The sequence below is a fragment of the Nymphaea colorata genome, chromosome 12, assembly GCF_008831285.2.
Source record: "Nymphaea colorata isolate Beijing-Zhang1983 chromosome 12, ASM883128v2, whole genome shotgun sequence".
In the NCBI taxonomy this organism is placed as follows: Eukaryota; Viridiplantae; Streptophyta; class Magnoliopsida; order Nymphaeales; family Nymphaeaceae; genus Nymphaea; species Nymphaea colorata.
In genome coordinates this window covers 22,248,861-22,258,518 of record NC_045149.1, presented here as the reverse complement: position 1 = coordinate 22,258,518, position 9,658 = coordinate 22,248,861, and the positions used below count along the sequence as shown (strand labels likewise).

The following is a 9,658-nucleotide window of genomic DNA, read 5'->3' as shown; positions in this document are numbered from 1 at the left end:
CACACGCCGAGCCAAAAAAAATTTCACACAATGACACTTGTAAGACTTTCAGCCCAAAATCCAGCCATTGTTACAAAAAACGTGTACGAGTATTATACGGCGAGGAAAAAGATGGGTATAATACGGCAAAGTTGTTTATCTTAAGAATAAAGCGAGAAAATTTCGACAAATTTTTAAAAAATTTAAAACATTTAATAAAAATCCTAAAAATTATAAAAAATCATAAAAAATATGAAAAAACGAAAAAAAAAAAGGTCTAATACGAGTTTTATACATGTTTTTTTAGTTTCTAACGTTTTTTTTTAAGATGAGAATAAAACGGGTATTATATAGTTGACTGTGTTTTTCAGTATTATACGCATCTTTTTCTAATAAGACTGTTTTTTGTAATAGTGGATCCAGCAAACACATGCAAGAGCCAAATTTTGAATTAAAGCTGCTTCTTAACCTGAGAAAGTGAGTAAGAAAAGAGAGTAGAAGAAAAGGGGGGGGTGGATTGATTTCCATAGTCTCCTATATTTACACAGAATTGTCTGTACAACAAACAGCAAACTGTTGATTCTGAGAGGTGGCCTCATCAGAAGAACCAGAAGGTGAAGAAGCATAACAGCCATGGATCCTGAGTGGTCTCTGTATGTTGCAGTACTCAAACTCCAGCATCCCCCTCTGCAGATACATGCAGTAAGCATGGAACGTCGGCGGCGTGACGTTCAGTTGGAATCCGAGGCTGAAAAGGAAATCAATCTCCAAACAGTTCATCTCAGTGGTGCTAACCCCACCGACTTTGGCATAATAAGCATTGTTGTAGTACCTGTAATAAGCACAACTTGTTTAATTATGAAATCAATCACAATAGCACAACTAACACTTAATTATCAAACCCTTTGATGTGACACTATACCAACTTAAATTTTTGTCACATTATTGTCATATGAAAAGGATATTGCATAATTCAACTTGCTTGCCTGCTCAACTGTGATTAGAATCAAAAGAACACTGAATTTTAGCCCATAAATTATTTATTTAGTATTTTAACTCTTATAAACGACAGGATAATTAAGCATGATGGTTTAAACTAGTATTACAGACTCGGGCCCGTAATCAAGCCGAGCCATTCTTTAGGATTGCTCATAATTAAGGATGATATGAACTAAGCCAAGCCCAGGCTCAATCTTTTACGACCCGAGTAAGAGTGAGATGTTTGTTTTGAGATTTTGGTAATATAACTGCATATGAAAACATAGAAAAGATGTTCAGAGTCTATTAAATGTATATACATGTGTATAAAGTACATATAACAAGTATATAAACATGTTCAGAGCTTGCTGTTTGCTTCATTTAATACACCTAATGGGCTCCAATTTGGTGGTGCTCACGTTCATCTATGCAAGATTTGGTCAAGTGGCAGGCCAAATCGTGCAGAATTGACCCCACGTTTTGATCACCTAACATGAACACGATATGAATTTTGTTTTGTTGGGGAGGTTGAAAGAACTGAGTATTCCGTATGCATTTGGTGATTATATTATTGGCAAGGGGAAGAAAAGATTCCAGGATTCTTCAGCTGAAAGTTTTCCTAAAATTCTAACTAACTTTGCATTGGATTCTAGAACAATAAATGACCAGAGGTTTGTTGGCTTAGGATGAGTTTGCTTCAACGTTCAAGGTTCTAAATTTTCTGGATCTGATTGGCCTCAGGAAAAGTTAAGGAATTGTCTTTCTGGATCTCTCAATAAGTTGTGGGGATGTCAAATTGGTGGAACGGATTCGAATCTAAGCCACAAGGAACCTGGAGGGACTGCAAGGGTATGAGGCATCAACGATTGCTGCCAAGTGACTGTCTTGAATGAACTATGTGAATGTCTCATGAATCTGTTCAAAAAATTGAAGTAGGTTCATGGAACAATAGTTGTAGTATCCAATGAATTTATACCAATCTTTTGGGCAAATTCATGAAACATTCACAAAATGTGTCTCTGCAGTCAAACGACTCCTATAAGACCTAGCACTGGCACCTTATACTCATATCCAATCCAACACTCTAGGGGCCGATGAAGAACCAAGTAGAGATACATGTATGTCTACCTCCTGCTGAAATCTATAAAGTATGGGAGATATGAGATCCATTGTTTTAAAAGGTCACCGATTAGAGGTTCAATACACATCTATAATTCAATGACACTCAATGCATGTCGTTGCATATTATTCCACATGAGATCGAATATATAACTAATTCGGCGAGGCTTTCGGCGCAACTGCCGCACCCATAGGCAACTATAGAGAAGGCTACAAACCAGCCTGCTTCAAGGCTCAAAGTATTAAGAAATATTTATGTACCATGGAACAATAGCATATAGCTGGACAGAACATGAAAGCAGGTTGGAGCATTGATTGCTCAATTTAATGGCCTCCAATTGATGGAGAACAAGCGTGCCTCTTCTACTTTAAATTGCACGTTAAAGTAGCATTGTACTTGGTGAATTCATTCAAGAAGCAAGTGTATAAAGCATAGGAAAAATGGACCCAAGAGGTATAGCGCAGTTGGTCATGGCGGCCGACTTATGAAAGCATGGTCATTGTTCAATTTTCATGAGTACTACTTCTCTAAACTGCAAACAAAATGATGACAATGCTACACCCTCGTTGATGGATTTCATTCAGTTTAGATTAAAAATTAGAATGACTCACGGTGATGACTGGCTGGATAACAGCCACAAGCGGGTCCAATGGACCAACCCTCATTATTTGACTACTACTACTCATATTATTTTTTCAGCAGGAACTACTCTCCACTTGACCCGCTTTAAAAATGGTACAAGGCTGCAATCCCAATAATTCCCAACTATGTTACGCCTTCCAATAAATGAAATCCACCATATCTAGAATTGACTTGTGCATTTGGGAATCAACAAACAAAGACCTCCGGGACCAAAACCCAGATGGTGGCAGACCCGTCATGGTGAAGGCAGCGGAAAACTCCCATCAGGAATATGCTTTGGCCGGGTTTCCGGCAGGTCAATTTTTTTTTATTCTAAAAACGTGATGGGTATTAAGGCCATTCAGGCCAGAAACCTGGCTTGTCAGTAGTGAAATTTTACAAATTCATGCTCAATGTTTGAAGGACTAACAGTGAACATGCTACGTTTAAAATACTAAATTACATAAAAAGTAAGTAGTTAAATAAAAGAGAATTAAACTGATATCACCTAAAAGAAAACGTTATAGATCATGGGTATGTTCGGTAAGTCCTCCTTCATCTAGTTTGATAAAGAAATTCTCCTGTCATCACGCCGGCAGACCTCCGGCTGCTAATTAAGTTTTATCCCCAATTCCTCCAACTCCATGGCTAGACTATACACTTTGACAAGGAACATCAACAACAGATTTCCTTTCTCAACCTAGTGACGTAGCTAAGAGAGGAACCTCAATCACGATATGGTTCATGTGATTTAATCGAACCAAGTGTAGACTCGATCTGTCTAGCACCACCTAGCCCGGCGTCCATTAAGCAGGAGGAGAAAATTTTGAAGAGATCAGAGAACGGAAGGTCGGCAGCTTACAGGTCATCCAAGAATTTTGCGGCGACCATGACGCTGGTGATGAGGAGACGGTGGACGTTGTAGGAGGTGATGGGCGTCGCCGGCTGCTTGCTCGCGAACCGGTCGAGGTAGATGTAGGCGACCACAAAGCAAGAGGGGCTGCAATTGGCGTACCGGAAGATCCGCTCTAGGTAGCTGCGGATTGAGATGGTGGGTCTGGTGAGTCCATGGAACACGGAAGTCCTCTGCGGGAAAGAAAACGGCGGTAGGGCAGAAGACGGCGATGGCGGTGATGATGACAATGGCGGCGACCCAGAAAAGAAGGCAGCTTCAGCAATATCATTAGACTCTGCTACTCTCTCCAACAGAGAAGAGAGGAAGGTGACCACCTTGGGGATGACCTGTGGATGGTGGATCTCCCCCATCTCTTCCTCAGTTTCTGCCCTCTCCTCTGTCTCTCTTGTATAAGAGAGACAGTAGAGAGAGAGTCACAGCTACGTGAAAGCTACCTTGTTGGGGGCAAGTAGTTTAAGAATTTTCTTATATAACCGAAATATTTTTATATGAACCTAATTTGACTTTTTAATATGCACAGTATTTACCTCTCAATATCTACCTGTTAACAAGTAGATTTTTAAAAAAATGAGCACATTTAATTCTTTTCCAATAGGGGTCATTGGCCATGGCTGGCCATGCAATTTGTATAGTAATAATTGAATGATGATGTATGCAATCTTCATTGCAATGACGAAATTTAGTTGAGGTTTGTTGAGCTTTGGGCCAATTTAATCCGATTCCTTTGTGCCCATATCCACCTAAATCTCATAATAATTGAGCTCCAAATTCGGCGATTTCTTTTTTGTTGAACTGAAATCATGAAATAATCAGATGGTTAATATTTCGTATACAGATTAGCATCCTGTTGCTTCCGAATCGGTTTCTGTATAACTGAGCATCCGAATTAGATAACTTAATCGGTTAACATGGTTCACAAAAGAGTCTTCACACTCCCATTGTGGCAACAAGCATGGTCGACTAAATGAAACTTGATGGCATCATCACTCCTCGCTGGTCCAGTGTCGAGGCGGGACCTCCGGCGGTAATGGCTGGTGCCGGTGTCTCTATCACCAGCAGATGGTGATATAGCTTGCAACCTAATCCACACATTTATCATATCATCTAAATTAACCTCTAACTCTGGTTACTGAGTGCTATCATGTAAGAATTGGTAATGCCATGTTTACGTCTCTACCAGATAGCCTTCATTTATAAGCACATCGGTTAGGGTCAGATCTCAAATTGTCAAACATTCTCACCAAATGCCAGTTTAGCAGCACAGTATCTTGGTAACCTTTGCTCTTCTGCTTCATGATACTGATGATTAGCAGAGGGGGTCAAGTGAAGAACCATGTAAGAAACAGAGGTTGCTGCAAGTTAGGACATGATGGTCATCTTCTTAGAAACTGTGAAAAGAGCGAACAGATAGAGGGGTGTGTAGGCCTGCCTGTTACAGCGAAGGTGAATCCGTAATAAGCGGGGAGTGCCAGCTGAGGCTTTTCCTAATATTACGAATCACATGTCAACGAGAAAAAATTTAACCATGCTCTATTTATTCACCCGCGGTATGTGACAAAAACAAATTGGCTGCGAGAGACCATGAAAACGACTTGTCGGGATCATAATTCCCATGCTTATTGTAGCAGCAGCAAAGGCTAAAAGGCAAAACAAATTGGGCTTGGACAATTTGCCTGCACTTGATGCGGTAGGCTCCAAACCACTGGCTATGCAGCAGATCCCGAAATGTAAATCAAACCTCATTCAGCATCTTAAGTTGATGGTTTAAATAATGGTAAGCGACAAAAACATTTTAAGAGGCTAATAATGATCTGTAGCGATCAGGATATCAGTGGTGGTGCTGTCTGAGTCCTGAATTATTGCTTTTCAAAACAACAAAGCTGTCAGTAACCAATTTGGCAGCTAATTCTTTAACCAAAAGAAATGTCTTGGCCAAATCTCACGGCAGCTTTAGCCTGAGAAGCTACTGTTTAGTAGAGACTCCGCAAATTTTACCCTGCCTACAACAGCTAAAGTCCATAAGAAAGTCACCTTCAAGTAACTTCCCGCCTCCCTTGCTCCCTCATTAAAGACATACCAGCTAAATTGATCTGTTGTCCATTGATAAAATAGCAATTAGTACAGATGCAAGGTGGACTCTGTTACGGAAACATTAGGACAAGCCCCCGGTTTTTTTTTTCACCACTGTGGCTCTACGCATTTTACAGACGAGCACCTAGGGAACAGAAGATCTACGCACTTTGTTGAGCTGTCAATGTGTGCATCGAACAGAGGAATATGAAACTAGGAGGTGATATAGCTTTCAATACGAGCTTTGAGTCGGGCAAGAAAGAGGCATGTGATGCCCATGTGAGGCCTTCCTGGCTGCCCTTAATACCAATAAAATATGCCGTCATTAAGAGCCAACGAAACCAGCTTCGGTTCATATCACCAATCAGTGGAACTTATCTCCCCAACATGGCGCAGCAGGAACTTTCCACCATGGCTATTATGCAAGACATATCAGCATCAGGTGGGGTGATCTGCTTCGCTGCCACCAGATACACCAGATTCTTGCGCAGGAGAGTCCACACAAGCATTGGATTTGCTTGTTGTACAGTTGGCTTTTCTCTATTACCTCTACTATTCCATTCATCATGCTTTTTGGTTTTCTTGAACTCATCGACCTCCTACAAACTTACCAACGTTGAGATTAAATATCACCAAGATCAGGGTGGATGGGTAGCTACAACGTCACAGAACCAGGTTCTAGGTACCCCGTTTTCCACTGAACCTGAGTGCAGCGAAACATCAGCTTCTTGTTATCCACCAACACCATTATACCATCTTCGATCATCGGTACCAGTACCACGGAAGTCGAAGTTGTTTACATCTCCTAGAAACCCAACCCCAAAAACAAACAAGAATGAGCTCTACTCCCCCATAGGGCCACATGCGTGAGCAGCTAGCTTGATCTCCAATCCAATACCTGGTTTCCAATATGTTGGATCATTTGTAGAGGTCTCGAGCTTCAACTCACATGCGCCACTCCTTTACAAAACACTAAAAAGGTATGCACATGCATGTGAAAAAGTGTGGGACCAGTGTATGAATGACAGTTGTCCAACATTGCTGTTTGCTGGAACCCATTCAAGAACGTAAGGAACAGAATGGCCAGTTGCTGGAATCCAGTCATGAATCTAAGGAACACAACAGCTAGGACACGGTGAGGCTTCATTTCCAGCACCCTAGCCATGTTCCACTAACATAGTTCCTGTCATCGATAGCAGATCTTCGACAAATTTCAGGCATCAGATGGTATAACCTTTAGCAAAGAGTATAACCTTTAGCAGACTGCATCGTAAGTATCATCATCATCCCTATCAACCTTTTCTTTTTCCATACACAAACTGGAACCATCAAACAGGCTTGCCTGACTTATTACAAGCTCTAGTCAATGAATCGTATGTTTCAGTATCTAAATATTTCACCTTCCTCAGGATCTCTATTAGCAATTCAGCACTGGTTGCATCACCTTTCTCCTTACACAACTCTGCTATGGATTCAACGTTCTTGGGTTTTGGTTGCCAATGCCGGAATTTCTTGATGGATGCTGCCTCACTCATGGCTGACAATGCTTTCTCTATTTCTTGCTGTTTGATAAATCCTTCTGCAAGGATCTCCCATGTGGTTGGGTTCGAACGTCCACCTCTTGTGCAGAAATGCTCGACAAACATTTCAGCCTTCTCCAACATCCCTTCTCTGACATAAGAAGCCAATAAAACATTGCAAATTCTGGGATCATAGGTTGATTTACTTAACTCCCACTCCTCATAAACCTCTTCAGCACCATTAAGGTCTCCCAATCGAACCAACGAAGACATCATAGAGTGATAGCTTGAATTGGGTATGCTTTCAAAACTTGTTTTGTAGGATTTCCAGATACGATAAACCTCTTCCTTTTTGCCAATATTTGCATACAGGCTAATAAGATGATTATAGGGTTTCCTGTCACGACCAGAAATTCGACTTTCAAGCTCCTTAAGGCAGTTATCAGCTTTCTGAAACAGGCCGAGTCTTGCATACATCGCAGCTAATGTACTATATGTAGTCCAATTGATACTAACATTCTTATCGAGTTTCATTTGGTTAAACACTTCTTCCATCTTCTCTGTGTTGGCCGTGGCAGCACATGTTGTTATCCAAATATTGTATGAATAAATATCCAAGGCTATATTCCTCTTTCTCATTTCCTGGATCATAGAATCCACCTTTTCAAATTCATTTGTTTTCATATATAGAGTCATTATGTCATTAAAAGGAAGAGCGTGAGAAAGATAACCTTCTGATCTCATTTCCTTTATGAGAACCTCAGCCTTGTCCTTTGCTTTTGCATTGACATAAGCATTCAGAAGAGCACCGTAAGTTTTTTCATTTTTAGAATTTTCTGCCAAACTCATAAAGAACTCCTCAGCATCGGAAATACCATACACTTTAGATATCAAATCTAACTGAATTGCAATATCACTTGAGGATACTTTAAAATCTTTATAATGTTCGAATATCCAGTCATATACCTGAAAGAAATTCCAGAAATGAAGATAAGCATTCCCGTAACTGAGATAAATCAAAATCATAGTGATGATAGAAATGGCACAAAAAAAATCAGGTGTTCCAAAGTTATTTGAACAATAAAAACTACCCTGTTTATTTTAGCAAAGTTACTTCCATGTAGTCCACCTTCAAAGCGTCCCCATTTTATTTGTTATGATCTAAAAGGAAATTTTCAAGAAAAAAAAAATCGTTACTAAAATCTATACATGCACATACATACATTTGCCTTACATGCATCACTTTCACAAATCAGAGCCACTCTCTCTCTCTCTCTCTCTCTCTCTCTCTGCGAAAGTTGTCATAGGTCAGATTTGAGGTGAAATGAAGTCATACCAAACCCCGTAATGTTCCAATTTATGGACGTCCAACTAAAATTCGAGTCTGCTAGAGGTCGGACTTGCTACACCTGCTACAGCCAGCCAGCTGAGATCATCTGGCCCATTGAGTATAAATTCAAGCAAGTGATTTGAATCTATTTTTAACTTTTTAAGACAGAAAATTCCAAGTAAATTATTATACAAGGCAGCTCATTGGTAATAATTATTTATGAAAAGTCTTTTTTATAAACGTAAAAAATGCAGGATTTACTCAATGGCCCATGTGAGATCTCTCTCTCTCAAAAAAAAAAAAAAAAAAAAAAAGGAAATGGGAAGAAAGACAAAAGAACATAATTGAACAAAAAGCCGGAATAAATTATACAGACAAACCATCCAGGACGAAGACGCCACAAGATGAAGGAAGAAAGTGAACTAATCAGGAAGAACTGCTCCCCACCAAACATATACGGATGATAAAAAAATCCACAACCAAAAGTGATGAGAAGCAAATTTTAAAAATGGAATATATGAACCGACCTCGAGAGCGAGTTTGAAACGTCGAAATTTCCTGAGCTCCTTAATGATTCTGCGTAGCTCCCAGGAAGAGACCTTCCTCCCCTCTTTTCTCCACCAATTCAGGACGGATGACGAACCAAAGTTGGGGTCTCGCATGGTCGCAATTCGTCGGTAGAGAGACCTCCAATTCCACGCCTCTCTGCTCTCATAATCAATGGTGCCATAGTTGTGAACTTGGGTAAATGAAGAGTTGAGAGAGAGGGGAAATGGGTTGCGACGAAGCGCGTGAGAGAAGGAGAGAAGCGTCACAAGCGGGAACCTGGGTGCGCAAGAAGGGAATTGCAGAGGATTGAAGGAGGGTTTATGGGATTGGCAGTTCATGGTTGTGTCCCAGAGAGAGAGAGAGAGAGAGAGCGGATCTTCCGACGCGTCGCAATGTAGATAGCAAGAAGCAGTGATGACGATGGTCTCGAATTGCAAATGGCTCTGGTTTAGAGAGAGAGAGAGAGAGTGGCGCTGAACTGGGTCTATCCAGATCCTATTCAGAGAGGCTGCGCTGAACCAGGTCTATCCAGGTTTGCTGAACCGGGTCTATCCGTATCCAATTAGAGTAGATTT

At 40.6% G+C, this 9,658-nt stretch overlaps 2 protein-coding genes across 2 annotated transcripts; both read right to left on the bottom strand.

Moving 5' to 3' along the window:
• Positions 1 to 474: 474 nt before the first annotated feature.
• On the bottom strand, positions 475 to 4,048 carry LOC116265417 (cyclin-U4-1-like). Its single transcript, XM_031646003.2, has 2 exons — positions 3,561 to 4,048; positions 475 to 811 (listed from the first exon to the last, which is right to left on the bottom strand). Exons 1-2 carry the CDS (start codon positions 3,962 to 3,964, stop codon positions 520 to 522), a joined length of 696 nt encoding a protein of 231 aa, XP_031501863.1. The 5' UTR covers positions 3,965 to 4,048; the 3' UTR covers positions 475 to 519.
• Positions 4,049 to 5,695: 1,647 nt separating this feature from the next.
• On the bottom strand, positions 5,696 to 9,556 carry LOC116266308 (pentatricopeptide repeat-containing protein At1g02150). Its single transcript, XM_031647464.2, has 2 exons — positions 9,062 to 9,556; positions 5,696 to 8,170 (listed from the first exon to the last, which is right to left on the bottom strand). Exons 1-2 carry the CDS (start codon positions 9,419 to 9,421, stop codon positions 7,013 to 7,015), a joined length of 1,518 nt encoding a protein of 505 aa, XP_031503324.1. The 5' UTR covers positions 9,422 to 9,556; the 3' UTR covers positions 5,696 to 7,012.
• Positions 9,557 to 9,658: the final 102 nt, after the last annotated feature.